Consider the following 25,119-nt stretch of genomic DNA (forward strand, 5'->3'; position numbering starts at 1 on the left):
ACTGAATTTTGAAATTTATATTATGGAATCATACTCTTCTATTTCTTTTGTGATTTGTTCTTGCTTTTTCTTTCATATTTCTGTTTTTATATTCATTTATACATATTTATATATGTAGCTATAGGTAATTTTAACTACTTTATCATATTCCATTGTATGACTGTACTATGCATAGTTTACCCATGTTATTGTTGATAGACGTTTGGGTTGGTTGTAGTTTGAGGCCATATGCTTGTTTCTATATGACCATTTTGGTACATGTCTCCAAGAGCCCAACTGCCAGAATTCTTCTAAATTGCACCTAAAGTGAAATTGTTGGGCTGTGAGATGTAGTCATCCTAAAAGAATATGCCCAATTGTTTTCCTAAATGATTTTAACAATTTCCTGCTCCTGCCAGCAGTGGATGAGAATTCCTATTGCTCAGCATCCTTGCCACGACTTCATATTGTCAGATTTAAAACTTTTTACCAATTAGATAGGTGCAAAGTGATATCGAGGATTTAATTTACATTTCCCTGATCAATAATGAGTTTGGTCATTTCAAATGCTTGATGGCTGTTCATAATTTCTTTTCTGTGAAATGCCTTTTATGTGAATTCTGAGAAAAGTCTTGCTCTGATTGTTTAAATATCTGGGCTATATCTGGGTCTGGCTCTATTGAGTACTCTATTTCCTGATAAAAATTCTTTTTATTTCTTGCTTATTTTATAACTCACAATTTTTTATTGGGAGCTGGATATCATCTGTAAGAGAACAGTAGAGCCTGAGATGAACAGTGTACATGTTCAAAAATGAGAACGCCTCTTCTGTCAAGCCATTAGTGTGAGGGTGGTACATTCCATCTATTTGGAGTTTAGCTAGGTTTGGATTGTATCATTTCTATTCTTGCTTTTGGCTCTCACATACTTCAGGCTGCTGCTGCTAGTCTGTTTTTAGTGTAGGGGTTGGGTTGTCAGAGCAGTTTTCCCAGTGCCTCACTTCACCCTCAGCTTTCAGCAGTCTCTGTATGCCTGCACCACAGAAGGGGTCTCTATGTGCCCTTGCCCTTCCCTTGGCTGTGAACTGTTACTGCTCTGCTTGTTACACACTGGAGGCTCCTGGCAGGGACAGGATGGTTTCTTGGTGCTTCTGCCCCTCAGTCTTAGCCAGGCTTTATGTGCCTGAGCTCAGGAGTGGGGCTTTCTCATTTGTTTATTTTTTGTTTTTATTTTCATTACTCTAGGAGGTGGATCAAAAAAGATATTACTGCGATTTATGTCAAAGAATGTTCTGCCTATGTTTTCCTCTAAGAGTTTTATAGTGTCCAGCCTTACATTTAGGTCTTTGATCCATTTTGAGTTTATTTTTGTGTATGGTGTTAGAGATTGTTCTAGTTTAATTTTTCTACATGTAGCTGTCCAGTTTTCCCAGCACCACTTATTGAAGAGACTGTCTTTTCTCCATTGTATATTCTCACCTCCTTTGTCATAGATTAGTTGACCATAGATGTGTGAGTTTATTTCTTGGCTTTCTATCCTGCTCCATAGATCTATATTTCTGTTTTTGTGCCAGTACCATACTGTTTTGATTACGGTACTTTGTAGTATAGTCTGAAGTCAGGGAGGCTGATTCCTCCAGCTCCGTTTTTCTTTCTCAGGATTGCTTTGACTATTCTTTAATGAAAATAAAAACAAAAATAAACAAATGGGACCTAATTAAACTTAAAATCTTCTGCACAGCAAAGGAAACCATAAACAAAATGAAAAGACAACCCACGGAATTGGAGAAAATATTTGCAAATGAAACGACTGACAAGGAATTAATCTCCAAAATATACAAACAGCTCATGCAGTTCTATATCAAAAATCAAACAACCCAATGAAAAAATGGGCAGAAGATCTAAATAGAAATGTCTCCAAAGAAGACATGGCCAAAAAGCACATAAAAAGATGCTCAACATTACTAATTATCAGAGAAATGCAAATCAAAACTACAATGAGGTGTTACCTCACAAGGTCAGAATGACCATCATCAAAAAGTCTATAAGCAATAAATGCTGGAGAGAGTGTGGAGAAAAGGGAACCCTCCTACACTGTTGGTGGGAATGTAAATTGTTACAACCATTATGGAGAACAGTATGGAGGTTCCTTAAAAAACTAAAAATAGAACTACCATACGACCCAGCACTCCCACTCCTGGGCATATATCTGGAGAAAACCATAATATGAAAGAATACATGCACCCCGATGTTCACTGCAGCACTGTTTATGATAGCCAAGACATGGAAGCAACCTAAATGTCCATTGACAGAGGAATGGATAAAGAAGCTGTGGCACATATATACAATGGGATATTACTCAGCCATAAAAAAAATGAATTAATACCATTTGCAGCGACATGGATGGACCTAGAGATTATCATACTAAATGAAATAAGTCAGACAGAGAAAGACAAATATCCTATGATATTGCTTATATGTGGAATCTAAAAAAATGGTACAAATGAACTTATTTACAAAACAAAAATAGAGTCACAGATGTAGAAAACAAACTTATGGTTACCAGGAGGTGGGGGGGGAGGGTAAACTGGGAGATTGGGATTGACATATACACACTACTATATATAAAATAGATAACTAGTAAGGACCTACTGTATAGCATAGGGAACTCTACTCAATACTCTGTAATCGCCTATATGGGAATAGAATCCAGAAAAGAGCGGATATATGTATATGTATAACTGATTCACTTTGCTGTACAGTAGCAACTAACACAACATTGTAAATCAACTAGACTCCTATAAAAATTTTTTTTAATTAAAAAAAAATTAGTGGGGCTTTCTCAGCATTTCTGCTCCTCCCCCTGTGAAAGCCAAACTCTGCCGTGAGTCATGGGGATGCATACCATGTCCCTTACCCAGGGGCAGCAGAACTCTTTACATCAGTGCAGAATTCTGAGCGTGGGCAAGTTTCCTGCCCTCGCCTGGAGACAGGTGTCAGTGCAGGGTGGGAGTGCAGTTTCTACCCTTTTTCCTGTAGCCGTCTTTGTCTAGTACTGCCCTGCAGGACAGTTTTCTCCTCTCCCCCAGGGGGAGATGGCCTCGGCTTCATATGAGAGAAGGGTCCCGGAAGTAGGTGTATTTGCTGCCTGCTCCCGACAGCACCCGGTCACATGTATCCCTGCACCATGAGGTGGGCTCTCTCAGGGCCTCTGCCCTGCTCTTTATTTCCTGTGAGCCCCTGATGGAAGCTTGTGGAAACGATCGAGAAAATAGGTACCTAGAGCCCCTATGTGGGAGGTTCCCAGGGATTCTAAACTCTCAAGTTAATACACACTCAACCCTTTAAGAATTTGTTAACATTTCAGTGGTCTTCATTCTTGCTTTTATGACTGTGGCCTCTCCCTCCTGTCGCTGCTAAAGGCAGACAGTTCATGTGTCCCACCTCTCCTCTGATGAGCGCGTTATCCTCTGCAATTCAGTTCCTCTGGTTGAATTACAGTCTCAGATCTCTGATGGGCCTAAAAATGTTATGATTTTCTAGATTATCCAGATTTCTCTTATTGTTAGAGTAGGGGCAGAATTCTCCTGTGGCTATCTACACCTTAGGAGGAAGCTGACTGACTTTTCCCCTCCCTGCCACTATCCTCTCTATTCCCGTCCTCTGCCTTGTTTTTCTTCATAATACTTAAAACTACCATTACATTATATTTATTTATTGCCTGTCTCCCTCACCAGAATATAAATTCCATTAAGGCAGAATATTTGCTTGTTTTGTCCATTTCTGTATCTCTGACACATAAGAGAAACTCAGTAGAAGCTGTTGAATAAATGCATGCATAAATGCCCAAGACCATGACATTTTCTCCAGGATCTTGCATTAGCTTGTTTTCATAAGAATCTACTTCTTCTGATACCGTTCTCTTTCCCTTGTTCTGCCATATTTTTCATATGTCCCATTTCAATTTTGTTCTTTTTTTTTTTTTTTTTTTTTGGTACTTGGGCCCCTCACTGCCATGGCCTCTCCCGCTGCGGAGCACAGGCTCCGGACGCGCAGGCTCAGCGGCCATGGCTCACGGACCCAGCCGCTCCGCGGCATGTGGGATCTTCCTGGACCGGGGCACGAACCCGCATCCCCCGCATCGGCAGGCGGACTCCCAGCCACTGCACCACCAGGGAAGCCCCTCGATTGTGTTCTTATTTATCTTTTAATCAAGCAAATCGGTTTGCCTTCAGTATCTCCATATGTCCCAGTAACAACGAAGCAGGGGCTTGTCCTTGGGCTGCTCTCTGTCTACCTTTGATTTAGTGTAGTTTTGCTCTCAGACCCACAGCTGACCTGCAGGTGTTTCTGTGCCGCTGCCAGTCTGATTCTTCATCCTCGCAGGCTGTCATCCAGTGTATCTCTGCCCTACTGGAGAAGTTTCCCCCACCCCCAAGACCTGAGCCTTTGGTGGTCAGGGCTAATGTGTGCCTCACAAATATCAAACTCTGTATTTCAGAGCATTAGAGTTCCCTTTCTGCCTTCCTGTTTGTTTTGTTGTGGCTGCTCTTGGCTCTTGCTGTTGTTTGAATAATTTTTACTCTTTACTGCATTTGGAAGAGATGGTGGTGAGATGGAAGCTGGAGGGCAGGGGATTGGTCGGTGCTCTGCCTGCCTCGGGGAGCAGCGCATAAGGAGGGTAGATGAGGGGGCGCCCCACTTCTCTGTTGGTTCTAGGCCATGTTATTGCTCTAGGGGCTGCACATCTGGCAGCAGAACTGGTGCATTCCCTTATCTTTTATAACGTGATCCTTTTTCATAAATCTGGAGTTTACTGTGACTCTGAGTTGTCTGTTTTTGTTTTGTTTGCTTAAATCAGATCCAAATATGTTACAAGTAATGTTCATTTCTGCCTGACCCTTTGTTTTGTTTTTCTGGGTTATCCTTTGTGAGGTGGCATTAAAGCATGCTAGCCAGACACCCTGTTGAATGAGACCTCCTGCACTACTATTTTTGAGGTGTAGGTTGAAGCTTTTATGATTAGGAAAATTCAAGTTCATTAAACATGCTACTGAATTAGAAGTAGCTTTTTGTCATCACCTAGTCTTTAAATCAGTTTATATTAAAATTACTATTACCCCATGGTAACTTCCAATATATTCTGTTTTTGTAAAAAAAAAAAAAAAAAGTAAAACAAACTCTCTTCCATACCACTGTGCCAAAGACCTCATCCTATGGGATATCATTTAGTTTCCTATCTTCAAACCATTTCCATATTTTAACTGTTAGTTTAAGTAATAATTCTGGATTAGAGAACAGAGATATTTCAGAAAACATAAAGAAATATAATTGTAAAACAACCTCAGTTATTCTGAAGGAAGTCTGAAGGTTAAAACAATAGCTGCCTTGATTTAGTTACTCATGTGTTATCTGAGAAAAGTTGATTAAAACAGATTTTGACAATTTTTATCCATTGGAACTTTAACTTCATTGGGAAAATGGTTCTGAAGGGGCTTAGAATGTTGACTAATTGGCTTGTTCATCCCACACGGGATTATACCACTTTTTGAATCAGAATTTCCTGCTATTGCAACACATTTTTTTCTTTTTTTTCTTTTTTCCATTTTTTCCTTAGAAACAATCCATTTGGATTCATTACATGGCTATTTGTTAGTCTGGGGCATTGTACTTGTTTATGACTACAATGAAGTCATAGTAAGCTGGGTCTGCCTGTATATACAGAGTCAGTGGGAGATCCTGCAGCTGCTCAGGGAACGAGGCAGTGCAAGGGGTCACCCTGATATTTTAAACCCAAAATCCTGCTTTCCCAAAGTCCTGGGGCATTTTCATGTTAATCATCAAGAAGATTTGTTCAACTTCGGTTTATTTATTTACTGTATGCTGTATGTAGAATCAATCTGTTGAACTTGGTTTTTTTAAGCTTTTTTATTGAAGTGTAATATTCTCAGAGAACATGCACAAATCCTAAGTGTATAACAAAATGAACTTTTACCAACTGAGTGCACCTGTGTAACCAGTACCCAGAAAAAAGAACGTGACCAGCACCTGGTCAGGAAACAGAACGTGACCAGCACCCAGCAGCTCGACTCATGTCCTCGCCCTGTCACTACCCCTCTAACCACTCTCCTGTTTTGCTTGTTTTTCTATCTTACACAAATGGAATTATACACGATGTATTATTTCTTTCATTCTTCATTATGTTTATGAGATTTGTGTATTTATTGTGTATTGTATTTGTTCATTCACACTGCCGCGCAGCGTCCCATTGACCAATACAACACACTATTCATTCTGCTGTTGACAGGCATTTGAGTAGTTTTCTTTGCAGGGGAGATGGGAGTTATTATGAACACTCATTGAATGTTCTAGTACATCCCTTCTGGTGAAAGCATTCATATGCATTCATTCCTGTTGGAGTATAGCTGGGAGTGGAATTGCTGGGTCCTAGGGTGTGTGTATGTTCAGATTTAGTAGATAAGCTAGTTTTCCAGAGTGGTTGTAAGTATTTATACTCACACTTGATGTATGAGAGTTCCAGTTGCTCCACCTCCTCACCAATACTTTCTATCTTTTTCATTTTAGCTATTCCAGTGGATATGTACTGAATGTGGTTTAATTTATATTTCCTTGATGATAATGAACCTGAGCAACTTTTAATATGATTATTAGTAATTTGTATTGATATGTCCTTTTTTGTGAATTGTCTGTTCAAGTTTTTTGCCCATTTTTCTATCATTTGATTCTCTTTTTGTTACCATTTCATAGGAGTTCTTTATATAATCTGGATATGGGACCTCTGTTGAAAATACGTATGGTAAATATTTTCTCCTCTGTGGGTTGCCTTTTCATTCCTGTAATGGAGTCTTTTGATGAACAAATATTCCTAATATTTTTAAAGTCCAATTTATTATTTTTTCTTTTATGGTTTGCACTTTTTTGTCCAGTTTAAGAAATCTTTGCCTACTCTAAGTTGACAAAGCTATTCTGTGCTTTCCTCTAACATCTTTATTTAAATTTGTAATTCATCTGACTTGATATTCATATACTACATGATCTAGAGATCAAGATACATACTTGCCATGTCTATATCCTATTAACCCAGCATCATTTTACTTGTTTTTTAACTTGTTTAAAATATGTCCATACATGGGGAAGGGAAAAGGGTAAGCTGAGATGAAGTGAGAGAGTGGCATTGACATATATACACTACCAAATGTCAAATAGATGGCTAGTGGGAAGCAGCTGCATAGCACAGGGAGACCAACTCCATGCTTTGTAACCACCTAGACGGGTGGAATAGGGAGGGTGGGAGGGAGACACAAGAGGGAGGGGATATGGGGATATATATATAGGTATAACTGATTCACTTTGTTATACAGCAGCAGCTAACACAACAATGTAAAGCAATTATACTCCAATAAAGATGTTAAAAAAATAAAAATTAGAACAAAACAGAACAAAAAAAATAAATAAAATAAAATATGTCCATAAAATTTAGTTTCACTGAAATATTTTTTATATTTTCCTGGAGAGAATTACTAATGACTCTTGAAAAAATTTAAACCTATGGTGATGTAAAATTTATAATATAATCAACAGATTTATTTAACACATAATTGAGATATTTCTTAAAGGTTCTTCTGTTTAAGTAGACTCTAGTTTGTAACTCCAGCATACTTATTTATTCAACACCAGAGTGATTTATAATGCACAAAGCACAATAATTAAAAACAAATAAATTATTCTCACTTTTTCATTTGAATTGAATTCAACACATGTTTATTATTTGTCTGCTAGAATTTGGGATGGTTGAGAATATGGTTGAAGTTTTGAGCTCCATTTTTATGTCATTTAGGTTTTAAGCCATATAATAAAGTTGTCAAACATCTGTCAATAATAAACCATTTTTCTTTAGTATTCAAAATTATATTAATAAAGAGAAGTACAAGGTGAGAAGTTTTATTACTATTAAGATGACCTTACACCTCTATACCAAGTTTTCCACTAGTAATGACACACATCTTTTAAGAAGTAAAAATAGAAAATATAAAAGTTTCATTTCTGTATTTGGAATGCCTATGACTGCTTCTTCTTTGATGTCATTTCTGCTTAGTTTTATTTTTTTTCTCTTTTTATTATTTTTTCTAGGTTGTACTGGTCAGTGGACATCTGGACAGCTGGGATGTCGGGCAGGGTGCTATGGATGATGGTGGAGGAGCCTTTATATCATGGGAAGCACTCTCGCTTATTAAAGATCTTGGTAAATATTTAGTAAGTCGTTAACTAATGTGTAAGAGTGTCAGTGGTGACATGTTTAACTCAATACACAAAATGTTCAACAGATTAGTTATTACGCAATGTTTAAAGATCCTCCTGAGGTCTATATGTTTTTTGTCAGTTGATTCCCAGAAAAAAACTAATTTGTCCCCTTAAAGAAAGAAATTTTTATTCAAGTGTCCACCAGACAGCCAAAGTATCAAATATGATCAGCCACTGGGGAAAATGAACAAGCAAATAAAACTGTAGCAAATGCAACCACATCAGCTAGAGATTATGTAAGGAAACCATAACCAAGTGGAAAGAAAAATCAGCAGCTCCCCCACTTCCTTTTCCTTGTTTGTCTTTAAAGACGTCATCAAGCTGTTAGGATAGCTTTACTGCAGTCGTCTTTCCATGATAGAAGTCAAGGAACAAAAGTAGGCCTGAAGGAATGATTCTTTTGGCCACAATAAGGAATCTAGGATGAAAAATTGGACCTTCCAGGTTAACCTAGACATGGGACAGGCATCAAAAGGAAAGACTAATTGTGAAAACAGTTTATTTTGATGACCCTATTTACAAACAAAAAACATACATTTCCTCTTTGTGTGCTGGCCAAAAGGTGGATTTTGAGCGAGGTTAGAAATAATGAAACAGTCTGAAATAAGACTTCCGTGTATGAATCAGACCAGTGGTGGTTTTGAAAATGCCTCATCAGCAGAACGTTTTATATTGTAACTGTGGAGTAACCTTGGTTTCAGATGTAGTAAAGATCAGAACATTCCTTTTGGTGAAGGTGTTCCATTGCTTACTTAAGTACACATGTGTTTAAATTCATGCTTTTCCTCTGGCTTTTAATGAACCCTTCTAATCCTAAATCAGCCCATTAAATAATTGTTCATCTTAACTAGACTACTGAGGTTGTCTTGGTCGAGGCGAATATTTGGTGTATCATTTTGCTTTATGTCTTACTTGTGTTTTAAAAATGGAGAAATGGGAAGGTGATTGTGCATGTTTTTAACTTCTAAAGAGGCCGGTGTCTCTCAACCTTGGCATTATTGGCACTTGGGGCCAGATAATTCTTTGTTGTGAGGTGGGTCCCATACATTGTAGAATGTTTAGCTGCATCCCTGGCCTCTACCTACTAGATGCCAGTAACACCTTTCTCCCCCAGCCCCTAAGCTGTGACAACCAAAAATGTCTCCAAACATTGCCAAATATCCCCGGCAGGTTGTGGGCGGAAAGGGTGGCACGTAAAATTGACCCACTAAAAGAAGCTATTAAAAATTTTCTGGGAGACCTGAATACAGGGTCGTTTTCTAAAAAATGAAACAAGCTAATTGGAAACCTTATACTGTATATACTTATACTTTTAACATCATTACCATACTGAGCACCTACTATGTGAAAGCATTTTGTAAAAGTTGGGCATACAGAGAGGTTTAAAGTATGTCCTCTGTTCTTAAGACCCTTAGAATATAGTTGAAGACATACATATGCACCTACACACATAGTTATCAATAAAGATATAATATCAAGTCTGCTTTTAGAATTGGGTAAGGTTTGAGAGAGATAAATTGCCCAGCAAATAAAACTGAAAAACAGTCATTCCTTCAGAGGAGATCTGGGAGGCTGCATATGTGAATGCTCTCCTCCTCTTCCCCTAAAAAAAATATTCCCTTGGCTATCTGTTCTCTCTGTCCTTAACTTCATTCCAGAATGAAGTGTGTTCTAGAGATGAGGCAGGCAAATATCCAACAGTTTCCTCTTTACAGGGCAAAGATATTTATTTTAGAAGTTAATTTTATTCCCAGGTGTTCCAACCAGCTTGACAGGAGGCAGAGTGGTAGTGTAAAAAGAGAACTGGACCCATCTCAATTAGATTTTTAGGTCCCTCTGTGCCACAAGCTACTTTTTTGGCCTCGGGCAGGTCATTTGAACTCTCTGGACTTCTTTTTCTTCACCTCTGTTCAACTGTTAGCTTCCAGAGTATTTTTATCTGCTCTAGATTGGCATAAAAATTGTGTCTCCTCTACGCTTTGAATCTTACTTCTTTACTACTCAGCATGGGACCCTAAATCACTGTTAATTGAGTTGAATTCAATTGCATAAATAAATGTCAAACACCATGCAAAGGTGAATTGAGTATCTTTCTCCAGCTCTAAAAGTATACTGACTTCAGTTGCCTTTGATAGCTAGTAATCAGCCTCCTTCAATTCAGGACTTAACTCTCCTATAGATTTCTGAAAACCTATGTCAACATATGAATTCAACTCTAAAATAAAGACTAATATTTCTTTTGAGTAGGTGTTAAGAGGCAGCATGGCACACTGTTAAAAAAAAAAAACACTCTGGAGCCAGACTGCCTGGGTCTATCTCATAAGGTAGCTCTGAAAATTAAATAATCTATTCACATAATGTACTTAAAACAGTGCCTAACCCAACCCAGATACACAATAAATTTTAACTTTTATTATTTAATAAGCATGACCTGACAGTACCATAGTTTTTTAAACCCCACACCTGCTTTGCCTCCTAACTTAATATGTTAATTGTACTGATGTAACTCTAGGGCCAGCTGCTATTGTATCCCTAAATATCCTTTCCCTTTACTATTTAAGTCACCATCTCTTGTATGATGGAAATCCACTGACCCCTTCACTATTTTCCACTTTCATACTAGATTTTCAAGAGTCTAAATTTCTCCTGGCCACTTCCTGCTTAAGTTGAATGCCTAGAATCCATGCTATACCTCATATCTTATGATTGCACCCACTGAGTCTTACTCTTTAATTTTAAAATTAAAATTAGATTGTGGATTTCTGTTTGTAGATTGTGTATGTGTTTTAATATGAAGAACTAGGCCTAACGTGTCACATATGCCTTCTAGATGAAAATTAATGATATACTTGAATAAGAAATAACACTTTGGGCTAGAGGCCAAGAAATGGGTTCATAATTATATTACTTAATTACATTGACTCCAAACTGTTTAGTTGGTAAAATATGAAAGCTCTATGGCAATCTCTTTTTCCAAGAAAAGTGAGACTCCTTTTGGCTGCTATTCTTTGGACAATATGTCATGCAGAATGCATGTCAAAGTCCCTCAGTGGGGCTTGTTAATTTGAAGTGTTGGTCCAGTGGGACTTTCTGATATTTAGAAATATTGTTCGAAGATTCATCCTTCATGTCTCTTCTCCTTTATTCACTTCTTTCACTACTTTCATAGATTCACTCTTTTGCCCAAGCCATCAGCTAAAACCATATTCAATTAATCTAACAGAAGAGGTATTTGTGCTTTGCAAATATAACCAGTCATTCCTGAGTAACTGTCAACAGAAGGCTATTTGCTGTGAAATGCCATTGAATACTTTTTTGTGTTTGTGGTTTACTGGACTTGAAAGTGTTTATTTGAAATGTCATTTCCTGGAATATTCTGGTGTCAGTGGACAAAGCCTATGGCCAAAGATTTTATGCTTCAAAATGTTCATTTGGCACTTGAATAATAAACCACCATCCATCCCCAAATTCTTCCAACTTTATCATTTTCCATGAAGTTAGAATTTTAAGTTTTCAGACCTAAACAAATGGGAAAAATAATTAACAGTACTACCTGGTTGTTGAAATGTTGGATATGTGTGAAACATCTTTTAAGAGAAATTTAAATGTGAGCATCTTGACTGTGATTTTTATACAGCTTTAAGTCTGTATGTTAGAAAAATATTTTATTTATATATTTCTTCACTCATTCACTCAACACATATTTACTGTGTACTGATTGCATGTCAGTTGCCAGATACCTTGTAACAAAGAGGAATGAGACTAGTCCTTGAAGTCTTTGAAGTAGGAGAGACATTTAATTCAAAAATTGCAATGAAATTGTTGTAAGCTCTTTAATTGAAATATGTGCAAATTACTTCAGGTAATTGAAATATGTGCAAATTACTTCGGGCACCTGATAAAGGGAGAGACCAGCATGGCTTGGCTGGGTCAGGGCGCCTTCACAAAAGTGATATTTGAGCTTTCTTTTATAAAGATAAATAGAATGTCCTGAAGCAAAAGGGGCACAATGAAGAATTCCCAGCAGATTATAGAGCTTCCAGTCCTGTGTATCATTAAAAATGAGGAGAAAACTGTTGACAGTAACAGTCATGGGATTGGGGGGGAAGAGAGGGTTTGTGGAATTGCAGGAGATACTCTTTTTACCTGATATATAATATTAGATTTTTGTGTAGTAAGCATGTGTTACTTTAGTAATTAAGAAAAAACTCTCAAAAGCCAAAAAAAAAAAATTCTTGGTCTTGCCATCACCATAAACACTCTGTTAACAGGAACTACAGAGCCAGAGGTAGGAAGTAGGAAGAGTCATGCAGGAGTCACCAAGGCCCAGAAGTACACCAGGCAACACAGCCAAATGTATGCTAAGGCTTTGGTGTAGTTAGAGCTTTATGCAGCCATTTCTAATGCAGTGGGTTCCCTGTTAGAGGTGGGGATCCATCCAGGAAGAGGGTTTTCTTCTCCCAGGCCCTGGTCAAGCCTCTCTTGGAAAAGTCTCAGGAAGTCCAATCCAGAATAACTGAGTGAGGGAAATGAAAACCTTCTAAGAAATAGAAACCTAACGGATAGAGCTAGAGATAGAGCCTGAAGCCAACTTGGGACTAGCCCAGATCTAGAAAGGAGATCCCATTAGAAAGGACCTCCTCTTATGGTCAAATAAGTTTGGGAAACTCCCTCTTGGTAATTCCTTTTTTTTTTTTTTAACATCTTTATTGGAGTATAATTGCTTTACAATGGTGTGTTAGTTTCTGCTTTATAACAAAGTGAATCAGTTATACATATACATATGTTCCCATATCTCTTCCCTCTTGTGTCTCCCTCCCTCCCACACTCCCTATCCCACCCCTCTAGGTGGTCACAAAGCACCGAGCTGATCTACCTGTGCTATGCGGCTGCTTCCCACTAGCTATCTATTTTACGTTTGGTAGTGTATATATGTCCATGCCACTCTCTCACTTTGTCACAGCTTACCCGTCCCCCTCCCCATATCTTCAAGTCCATTCTCTAGTAGGTCTGTGTCTTTATTCCCATCTTACCCCTAGGTACTTCATGACCTTTTTTTTTTTCTTAGATTCCATATATATGTGTTAGCATACGGTATTTGTTTTTCTCTTTCTGACTTACTTCACTCTGTACGACAGACTCTAGGTACATCCACCTCACTACAAATAACTCAATTTCGTTTCTCTTTATGGCTGAGTAATATTCCATTGTATATATGTGCCGCATCTTCTTTATCCATTCATCTGTTGATGGACACTTAGGTTGCTTCCATGTCCTGGTAATTCCTTTATTCATCAAAAAACATTTGTTGGGAAAGTGATTCCATGACTCAAGTGTGCTTTGGGAAACATTGCTCTGGGGCATTACTGGTGTTGGCAGAATTGAGGAAGAATCCAAGAATGCTTGCTGAGGTATACTTCATGGAACTGAGTACAAATGGCCTTGGATTTATTTTCATTCTAGATTTTCTAGGCTGTCTTTGGACTCTTGTGGTTGCCAGAATATTGACAAGATAGAACCATGTAATGGTTCCTTAACTGGCATGGTGGAGATTATTCTTATATTACTTACAAGAATATTCCTGAAGAGCATCTGTACCCACCCAAGTGCAAACTTTACCCAACAAATAACTTCATCTCTGCACTATCTGAGCCTATTTTATTAAGATAAATGTAGTATTATTGGGAATGTTTGACATATGCTAAAGGCTCTCTCTGCCAGGTTATCTGTGGCCCCCAATGCACTAGAATTTGGTAGGATTTATTTTTTCTAGAAGGACTTTTGATCTTAAAACATTCCACAAACTCTTCCCTGCTCCCATTTTGGATGCTCTTCCTCCACAATTATTTTGTGAACACAAGAAGGGAGTCTTACAGCCCTGGGAAAGGTTTCCTATTAAAATCACCTCAATACCTTTAGGAAATAATATGTCTGCTTCTGGAACTGTCCAAGAAATTAACTGGTTTCAAGTCTTAGAAAAAAATGTTTTTGCCAACATTAAATTTTATTTTATTAATTTGAATTTTAATTTGTAGATGCTGGTTTGCCTTTTTTTTCCGAACAAATTTTGGTCTTGACTTTTTATAATTATATTTAGTGATGCAAATACCTAGAACAATGGAAGAATTAGAAACTAAGAATTTGCTTGCTTTTTCTCTTTTTTTCTAACTCCTAAAAGTAGGTTTATAGTCAGGGGGCATTTTTAGCTCCTTCTCATGGTCTTTAGAGGATGATCTTCTCATTTTTTATTTAAATATGTTACTTCCTCTAGTGGCAAGGTATGTAGTGTCTGGCTTTACCTTAAGACCTGTGGCAGATACATATTTTTTCAGCTGGGAATTGCTGAGACCTTTTTTTTTTTTTTTTTTTTTTGCGGTACGCGAGCCTCTCACTGTTGTGGCCTCTCCCGTTGCGGAGCACAGGCTCCGGACGCGCAGGTTCAGCGGCCATGGCTCACGGGTCCAGCCGCTCCGCGGCATGCGGGGTCTTCCCGGACCGGGGCACGAACCTGTGTCCCCTGCATCGGCAGGCGGACTCTCAACCACTGCGCCACCAGGGAAGCCCCTGAGACCTTTTCTTGAGGTTTGAACACATTGTAAGTCTCACTAAAACACTTTGCATCTTTATATCTCATTCAGCTAACATAGACATTTCCAGTGGTGTATGTAAAAAGACAAACTGTGTGTAGACTGTTCTTCCAGGTATGTCATGAGATAAAGTAAGATTTGTTACAAATGAATCACTTAGAATGTGTTCTACCTTTTAGTTTGGACGTGGTAGGGGAGATTCTGTAGTCCTTTCAAAGCCTTAGACTACATGAATATTGCTGTTATTATTTTATCATGTAGCTAAAACATACCATTTCTGTGTAAAAGGAGACAAGACCCAGGCCCAGTGGCATTCAGCCTTGCGATTCATTCCTTCCTGTCTGACAGAATCTGGAGAGGTGGCACATGAATGCTGCGAGAGGAAGGGTCTCAGGGGCCCCTCTGTCCATAGCATGTTCAGCTTCCTCCCCAACATCTGCTTTGATTTGGCCTGTATGCCTTAGAAAGTTAAGAAATGTGGTGTTGGTAAAGGAAACGGAAGCCTTAAAAGTTGCTACTATTTATCCTGGAGAAGAATGGCTATGGAAAGACTTAATAATGGTATCCATAGTGCCCCAGTGGATTTCTTTCCACTCAAGAATGGGATCCATATAAGTCCAGAGCAGGGCTGCCTCGAAAATGTAGGCTACCTCATTAGAACTGTATCATCACAGTATTGTGCAACTTGGTTCACAAGGAGATCTCCTATTTCAACAATAAATATTGAACGCCCGCTTCACGTCCGGCAAATAAAATTGGTAAGATGCAGATCGTTCCATCAAAGAGCTCACAGTCAGGCATCAATAGCTTCACATGGGTGGGAAGCAGGAGAAGAAAGGACACAATTAGAGCTCATGAAGGTACATAGTTTGAGGAGTGGAGGATGTTTTCGTAAATCTAGAGCCATAGGTGAATGAGGAGTGGTGAGAATTTAGCAGATGAGCGTCAGTTTGTAAAGGGCATTGGACATGAAGCTGAACTTCGGAGCTGGTGCTATAGGCAGTAGGAGCCATTGAAGATTTTAAGCATGGGATTGACTTCTTCTAAAGATACTGGGTAGGCTATCCATTTAACTTGTAAGGAAGTGGGATGAATAGAACAGAGACGCAGGAAAGTGGAGTGGGGAGATTCCAGCTATACAGAGCCTGAAGAACCACAGTTTTGGAGTTACTAAGCAAATTTTATTTGCCATGTGGCTGACAAGCCAGCTAAATATACCAAAGAGGAAGTGACGGGGTTTCCAAGGATGCTGTGTTCTTCGCCTACACACTTCGCTGCATCATGCTAATGCTGCCTTTTGCAAAAGCTGTGGTCTGCTCAGCTTAGAATAAATTCTGTTCCAGTAAATGTGCCTAAAAACAAAGGTCTGCAAACAAAAAAACCAGAAAATATATTATGAACATCTGACTGGAACTTTATGGTTAACTGGATTTTTTAAATTGTCCTGGGAGATAAGGATTTAGTTTAGTTCATTTTTAGGCACCGCCAGCCCTGTGAACATCCCCAAAAGCAAGCTCTAGAAATGGAGAGTTTCTACTGGATGTGTGACAGAAATGATAAGCTAAATAAAGTATTAAATGAAGTTGGCTGTTGTCACATTACTTATTTGTAATCCTGCTAATGCCATCCTCATATTGGATAAATCATCAATGATGAACTCAGCCCATGTTCTTGCTTGACACCAGCATCTCCAGATTGTACCAAGTGACCCAGATCTCATGGACTTTTTAACCCATGAACTCCTACTTCCTTAACCCCTAAATAACTCAAAACCTGTAGGCAAATGAAAGGTAGCATGGATAGTAGAATAACATACACTCCACGTTAGAGTATCTTGGGGTCAAATCCTTCTATGCTACTTAGTATTATGTTGTACAACTTTTTTAACCTTTTAAATCTCAGTTTCCTCTTCCTTACAATGGCAACAATTTATCTTGAATTGTTATAGGATGATTTGAAGTAATTTAGACAGTGTCTGGTCCCCACTAGATCATCAGTAATAATAACTCTTATTATTAACACCTGTTAATTGCCAAAACAACAAGGGTGGATATTCCAGCAGAGGGTATAATCTCAGGATCAACCTTGTCTCTCAAGGCTTGATGTCCATATCTCTTTGCACAGTTGGGCTTGGTCAAGGCCATCCCTAAAGCAGAGAAGCCTTCATAATAAAAGAACAGTAGCTGGTTCTGATAAGCCAGACTCAAGAACCATCACCCCAGTATAGCCACCATTCAAGAGTATATATAGGGACTTCCCTTGTGGCACATTGGTTGAGAATCCACCTGCCAATGCAGGGGACACGGGTTCGATCCCTGGTCCGGGAAGATCCCACATGCCATGGAGCAACAAAGCCCATGAGCCACAACTACTGAAGCCCACACGCCTAGAGCCCGTGCTCCACAACAAGAGAAACCACCACAATGAGAAGCCTGTGCACCACAACAAAGGGTAGCCCCCGCCCGCCGCAACTAAAGAAAGCCCGCGTACAGCAACAAAGATCCAATGCAGCCAAAAATAAGTAAATAAATAAATAAATTTGTATATTAAAAAAGAGTATATATAAGGCTGATTCTCTCCTCATTGCTGTAGAGAAGGGTAGTTAATAGATGCTTCAAAACTGTGACGTGGAATTAAAGTAACACTCACAAGATATGGGGATGGAGAGATCTTCATGTTGTTCATCCCCTTTTCTCTCTCTGCCAGTGTCCTTAACCTAGTAATGCTGTATTTACAAAGACTTATAATATCCCCAAAGAAAAAAATAGTAAAATCAGGAAATAGCTGTTGAGGGCAACATAATTTACTACAAAGTAAATTGTTTGAAATATAGAAAAAAATCAAGGCAGAGAAAACAAAGAATCAAATCTAGTACTTACTCTTAACATTTTACCCTGGTAACTGAGCTCTCAAGAAGTCTTTCTATTTTTTAATATAGTCAAAACCCTACAATTTCCAGGCATTCTCAGAGGATCATCATGCATAGAAAACTGAGGACAACGACCACTGATGCTTGTATTATTGTTCTTTCTCTGTAATAATGGCATCTTTTAAAAGAAATACATTTAAAATGTAATTGAAAGTATTCCGAGTTATTGCCTTGGTTAATGTGTATAGGGAAATATAAGTCAGGAAGTGTTTCAAAGGCTATATTTCTGTTCGTGTCACCATAGACCATCTATCCACTTAGCCATCCCATAGTCACTTGTTTCAGGCAGCACATTAGAACAAGGGAAGGTGTTATGAAGTGCTTCATACTGGAATTACTCTTTTGTGAAAGATATAAGTGTGAGTTCACCTTTTATAGTTGAATAATTTTAGATGAAATCATTTGAATGTCATTTTTAGCCACAAATGAGGAGTTAGAGGAATTTTCAAATTATTACCTTTCTGGAACTTTACTATACGTTGTTACAAAAAACAGTGATTAAACTTATAAAGTAGGGATTTTTGATAATAATGCAAAACATATATCAAAAGAACACCATATGTTTTCACTTAATATAATAAGACACTAATTAAACAATATATCAGCAAACATTAACTGAACATCTGGGAGAAAAGAGAAGAGAGCCAATATATATGGAATATCTCCTATGCACCAGTTACGTCACATGAGCTTTTTTAATCCTCAAAAGAGCCTTCTGAGGTATATCTTGTTATGTCTGGCAGGTCACTGGACCTATCTGAGCCTTAGTTCCTCACCAGTAAAATAGATGACAACATGTTTGCAGGACTGTTACATGAATCAAATACAATGTAAGCAAATGCATATCTATCAGACAAAGATGCAAAGATGAAAAATCCATGACACAGATGTTGAAGAAAACTGTAGTGGCAATGCTGCCACTGATGGTTACCATCTCACTGACCTGGAATTCAAATGGAGCACTTTGGTGGAGAAGTGATTTGGGAGGTAGGGATACAAGGTAACTTTAAAGTGGTTATAGTAAGAAAAAACTTCAATAATGTCCTACAACGTTTTATAACAGTAGCATCATTTTACTAATTACAAATGTGTAATATTTCTTTCTTTTTTTTTTAGGAATCAACAGTAGCAGTAAATATTCTTGCTTTAGGACTTAAATGAAGGAGAATCAAAAAAAAAAAAAAAAAACCAAACAAAAAAAACCGATTTCTCATCCAGGTCTTCTTAGAATGATGTGAAGATCCTAAAGTCATCCTGACTTTAGGATGAAATAATAACAGCATTTAGCATTCTAGAGCACGTGTTCCAAGCTCTGAGCTACATGCTGGATATGCAGTTCTCAGAGTCTGGAAGGTAGAAATCACTATTATTCCTTTTACAGATGAGGGGCCTAAGGCTGATGCTACTTACAAGTTACAAAAGTAGAAAATCTTTTATTTCTTCTTCTTAATGTTTCTCTTCAATTTTTTTCTTTGCCCCCCCCTTTTTAAAAAAAATAATTCAAATATTTGGAAGCAGACATAGAATAATAAACACTAACAATCCTCCACCCAAATCTCATAAATGTTAACAATGTCAAATATTTGTTAACTGTCCTTAGTTTAAAGGAAGTTAAAAATTACCAATACAGCTGAAACCTGTTTTGTACCTCTCCACGATCTATCCCCTTCTCCCCTTGCAGTTGTAACCGTGTTCTGATTGTTGTAACATTGTTCTGTAAGGGTATTTATCCAAAAACAGTATTATATCATTTTTGTGATTTTGAATTTACAGAGATGGTATTATTCTCTTCCATGTGTGGGCTTATTGTGTTTTATTTATTTCTTCTGTCTTCTTCAGGTGAATGTTTGGTCCACTAATGTTCAGTCTTTCTTATTTTCTAACATTTACATTTAAGGCCATACATCTCTTACTAAGCAATGGTTTAGCTACTTTCCACGAGTTCTGAAATAGTGTCTTAATGGCCATCCAATCTAAACATGTTAGGATTTTCATTATGATTCTTCTCTGACTCTTTAATTATTATAGCTTTCTTTAAGTTTCCAAAAATATTAGTTACTGAGTTCCAGTTTTGCTGCATAGTAGTTGTTAAACATGGTTTATGTAATACTGATTCTTTGGTATTTGTTGAGACAAAATTTTGGTTTATTACTTGGTCAGTTTTTTAAAAATGTGTTCTTATGGCTTGCAAAGAATATGTAACCTCTTTTTCTGGGAATAACATTCTACATATTCTTTCATTAGAGAAAAGGTATTAATTGTGCTGTTTAAAACTACTATATCGTTACTAGTTTTTTATCTGGTTGCTCTTATCAGTTTTTGAGAGCAGTATATTAAAATCGCCCACTAAGATTGTGATTTTATAAATTTCTTCTTGAATTTCTATCAGCTTAATTAGCTTTGTATAATTTGAAGCTTTGTTGCTTTACCTGGTTGAGTCTAAACACCTTCTTTATCCTTAATGTTTTTTCCCTGTAAGTCTATTTTATCTTATATTAGTACTGTATCATGACTACCTCTCTTTTGGTTACTCTTTCTTTTTCTATTCCTTTACTGCCAACTAATCTAGGTCACTGTGTTTTAGTTGATTCTGTTGTAAACAGTGTATAGTTAGATTTTTAAATATTCAGTCTCACAATATCAGTTAACGGAGATGTTTGTTCTGCTTCTCTTTATTGTGGTTACCTATATTTTAGTAACTTTCTAACTTTTTTCTATTAAAGCTGCCTTCTTTGTTTCCTTTTTCTCCTTTTCTTTTTTTTTTTTGCTTTCTATTAGATTCATTGTTTTTTCTTACACTCTTTTCCTATTTTTCCCTCCATCATTTGGAAATTTACTCATTTTCTTCCTATTCTTTTAGTGGTTATCGTTAAAATGTCACATGTGTGTGTATATATATATATATATATATATATATATATATATATATATATATATATATATATATATATATTTGTGTGTGTGTGTGTGTGTGTGTGGTACGCAGGCCTCTCACTGTTGTGGCCTCCCCCATTGCAGAGCGCAGGCTCCGGACGCACAGGCTGAGCAGCCATGGCTCACGGGCCCAGCCACTCTGCGGCATGTGGGATCTTCCCGGACCGGGGCACGAACCCGTGTCCCCTGCATTGGCAGGCAGATTCTCAACCACTGCGCCACCAGGGAAGCCCTATCCAAACTTTTGAGTCACACTTCTGGCCTTGTAATTTACCTGATATGCTTCTATGTGCCATTCTTTTTTTCATAGTGAAAAAAGGTCATTCAGTGAGGGATAGGTATATTAGTGAGGACACTTAAGGCTATACATTTAAATCTGGGGAATATGGATAAAGAGAATGGAATGGAGAGTGATGTTGGTCGCTGTTGGTCAGTGGCCTGGAAGGAGTGGGTGTAGGTCCCCGAGCGGGCACAGGTAGAAGTCATGTGGGAAGTGGGAACATGTGCGTCCTCCAAGCCCCTCCATGGGGGCTGCTGCCTGCTGTGTATCTTCAAGGGTATTTTATGTGACATCTACTGCAGGTCCCTAAATCCGCCATACTATTTCACCTCTCCTCCTTCACCCCATGTTATGTGTACCCATTGTTTCCACTGTCAGACCTGAGCTCCTTAAGCATGACTTTTCATCTTTGCATGTTCCGCCCCCAACAGAAGACAATATCAATAATAGTGTCTGGGGCTTCCCTGGTGGCTCAGTGGTTGAGAGTCCGCCCGCCGATGCAGGGGACACGGGTTCGTGCCCTGGTCCGGGAAGATCCCACATGCCGCGGAGCGGCTGGGCCCGTGAGCCATGGCCGCTGAGCCTGCGCATCTGGAGCCTGTGCTCTGCAACAGGAGAGGCCACAACAGTGAGAGGTCCATGTACCGGGGGAAAAAATAATAATAATAATAGTGTCTGTCAGATTTAGCAGAACTGACCCCACTCCAATACTTTGGGCCAGGAAAGTGAGAAGTTCAGAGGAAAGGTTGCTTGGGGAGTAGGGGAGTCAATCCACAGAGGCCCTGGGTCTCTTTCAGAAACACAAGACTGGCAAGGAAGCCAACTATGACTAAAGGGGAGAGAAAGAAGAGAGAAAGAAGCCAGAGGTGCAACCTAGTAAAAATGTAGCCTGGCTTGGAGAGGCCCAGCAGCGTGAAGGAATGAGTTTTGGGTCCATGTCATGAAGTCAGGTGGGAAGGCCACATCCATGTCTGTTTGATCTGGGTGCCATCATTACACTGTCTCTGGATTTTAGCCTTTTGTTTATCAGTTAGTCTTTGTTTAATCGTTTAATCATTTTTCTTTTGTCCTTCCTAATATTAACTTAGAAAACTTCTTTTAACGTAGGCTACGTTCAGTCCTTTTTGCTCTACACACGTATAAAGTGACCTTTATTTCCTCTTATTGAAGAAGATAGATTTTATTGAATAATTTTTTCAAGTGGTGAGATTAGTTGTGGTCACAGTGGCAAATTCTTCATAATTCTCCAAGTGCTATAAAAAGTAATGACATGAAGTGAATTCCCATGATGGGAGTTGTCCTGTCATTGTGAATTGCTGTGATCATCTTTGAAGTAATATTTCTTTGCACACTGTCTGTCAGCAACAATGTAGAGTTTGTTTTAGATTCAAAAATGTGTGAGAAGAGTTGATCTACATCCAAGAGATTCAGACCTTTCTTGTTGTTGTTTTTGGCTCTGGTTGCTGTTCACTAGTTCAGTTTTGGGGTAGTTTTGTTATGTTTAGCTGTCCTGAAGTTTCATGTTCAGATGCAATTTTTACATACTCTTATTTTCCCCTTCATTGACTGAAAGATGGCTAGAGAAGAGAAATAATCTTTTATCTTTCCTCAGTGATATTAACTTCATTACATTCACTTTTTTAAATAAATCTTATACCTCCTACTCTACATAAGTCCTATTTCTAAAATTTTGTTATATATATTACTTAAGACTGATCAGCATTTGCCCCTTTCTACTTCATACACATCCAGGGTTTTTGTTTTTTTTTCAAATCTTTCAGACTGGGAAAAATGTACTATTTGTGAGCAGATGATTTAATTTCAATAAATGCCTTTGAATTTCTCTTTCCCCATGATTTACTGCTTGAAACCATGAGAAACATCCAAGTACAGATGCTGTTTTCCAGCTTTGATGAAACCTTGGTTGTTGCCCTCACAAACTTGGGAAGATTTATCTCATGTGACTCAGTGGTGGAAGCAGTAATATTAGCAGTTGAAATCTTATAAGACATCACGAAGAAAGGGAAATGTTGGTCATTCTGCTTCTTGTTAAGAACAGCTAGCAATTCAAAAAGCAGTTACTTGCTAAGGGGGGGAGATAAAAATGATCAAACAGAAATGCCTCCTCCTTCAGTTAAATATGAACTGAGGATACTGCATAGTAGTAATAAAAATCAAAGTCTTAGAAGATTTCCCTTGATGAGTGTGTGTATATGTGCTTATTTTTATTTGGTCTTCAAAAATGGATTTGCTTATGTATTTATTCTCTTTGAGGGAAATACATCTAGATCAAAATAGTTTGTTTGCACAATCCTTGGTTTATATAGGAACCTATTTAAGATGTCATGTTTTCCCTGGCTGTGCTGAGACGAAGACAAGATTATCTGCTGTGTGAATTCCATCTGCAAGAGACAGACCCTCGCCGCGCTCACCACACGACGATGCCTCTCAGCGGCCAGGCGGCAGAGGTGATTGCTGTCATTGGTCACTGTGAGCCCTGCATACAGAAGGCAGGCCCTCTGCAGGCCCTAGTTCTGAGGCACTAAATGAAAACGGCCACAGTGGCCATTGAATAACTTGTTGGTGAGGAAGCACTTTCAAGAGGAAATGATTCTGAAGAAAGAAATGTGCGTGACCAGTTTTATAGGATGTGCCTGGTGAAGCATGTCTTACTATCAAAAGCATGTGCAGCAGAAGAGAAAAGAAACGAGCATGTGAGCTGGATTTCCTCAAACCCCACCACCCCTGGACAGTGGGTCCTGGGAGGAAAAGAATAGTGAGCCTCAGCATCTCCATGTGGAACCACCCAGACTTCCTCCTTCTGGTTTAGGGAATTCCAGGGGGTCTCAACTGTGCTAGAAAAAATAATAAGACATGTTCCTGTTTGTTCTTTGTGACCTTGGTTTTCTGTCTCCCACTGGACCTTTAGCCAGAAGTAGGACCCCCATAGCTTTGAAAATCAAAAGATCAGAGTTGCTAGAGCTGGAAGGGGATCTTCATCCAGTGGAACAATCTGATTGTTCATGGGAAGCCCAGGGAGAATGCAGCTTGTGCCAGGACACAGACCATGGTTTGTGTCCCAAGCCAGGTCTTCTGACTTGTGGCCCTGGGTGGGCTGTAGTATACCCACCAGCTGAATCCCATTGCTCTCCAAGACACATCTTCTACTTCGCAGATGGGCCACTGTGTCCTCCACAAACCCTCCTCGCTCCCACCCCTGCACCTTTGCTGACACCATGTGCCCTGCTCAGCCTGCCCTTCTCTTCCAGCTCATCTAGTCAAACGCACCACATCCCGTAACACGGAGTCAATCCCATCTGAAGCGAAGGCTCCACAGTTCTTCCAGCCCAAATTAACCTCTCCTCTCTCTGGACTCCTCCAGCCCATTTTTATTCTCTGTTTCATGTTTGATCTCAATTTCCTAATCAGACCACATTCTCCAATGTCTCAGTTTTTGTCTTCTGCACAGTAGTCCCCCCAGCACCTACCGCCAGGCTGAGAACACGGCAGACTCCCGGCCTGTTAGATGGCGTATTGAATAGTCAGTCTCCTGTCGGGCAGGTAGAAGAAGAAAGAAGCACAGCCACACAGAACTCAAGTGCACTCATGTTCAGGTCCTCTTCAGAATCAGTCTCCACTGATCAAACATTTCCAGCACCTGTCTCAGCAACCATTTTTGTTTGTCCCTTTTCTCCAGAGATGGTTCTAAAAAGAGCTAATTCTTATTGTTGAGATGGATGTCTCCCAAAGGCCTTGCCAATAGTATAGTTGTGAGGTTCACAGTTTTGCCTAAAGCTCCTCTTTTAGGAGGGATGGAAACTGCAGGATGGGTATTATGGTAAATGCTCAACATAGACATCTACTGACTGGGTGACAGGTGAGCCCTAGGAATGTCACAGGTGTCCTGATGATAGAAAGATTTTTTCATGGAAATTAATAAAGACCATAGTTAGCCTAAGCAGACGTTCTGTGAATCATAGTGCAATTCAGAGACATGCTTTCTACCTCCTTTTTAAAACCCCTCCTAAAACAAGAGTCCTGTGGTTTAAAGCCAAGAAAGGGGAGGACTGGAGGTCAGCTCCAGAATCA

General features: G+C 38.8%; 1 protein-coding gene across 3 annotated transcripts in view; it reads left to right on the forward strand.

Moving 5' to 3' along the window:
• CPQ (carboxypeptidase Q) overlaps nt 1–25,119 on the forward strand; it is a 513,729-nt gene that overhangs the window by 327,684 nt on the left and 160,926 nt on the right. For all 3 annotated transcript variants that reach the window (XM_081258893.1, XM_081258895.1, XM_081258894.1), the window contains exon 5: nt 8,130–8,241. In XM_081258893.1, the coding sequence (XP_081115019.1) occupies nt 8,130–8,241 (112 nt within the window). The remainder of the gene's footprint in view (nt 1–8,129; nt 8,242–25,119) is intronic.

Source organism: Mesoplodon bidens (genome assembly GCF_964165515.1).
Source record: "Mesoplodon bidens genome assembly, chromosome: 16".
Taxonomy (NCBI): Eukaryota; Metazoa; Chordata; class Mammalia; order Artiodactyla; family Ziphiidae; genus Mesoplodon; species Mesoplodon bidens.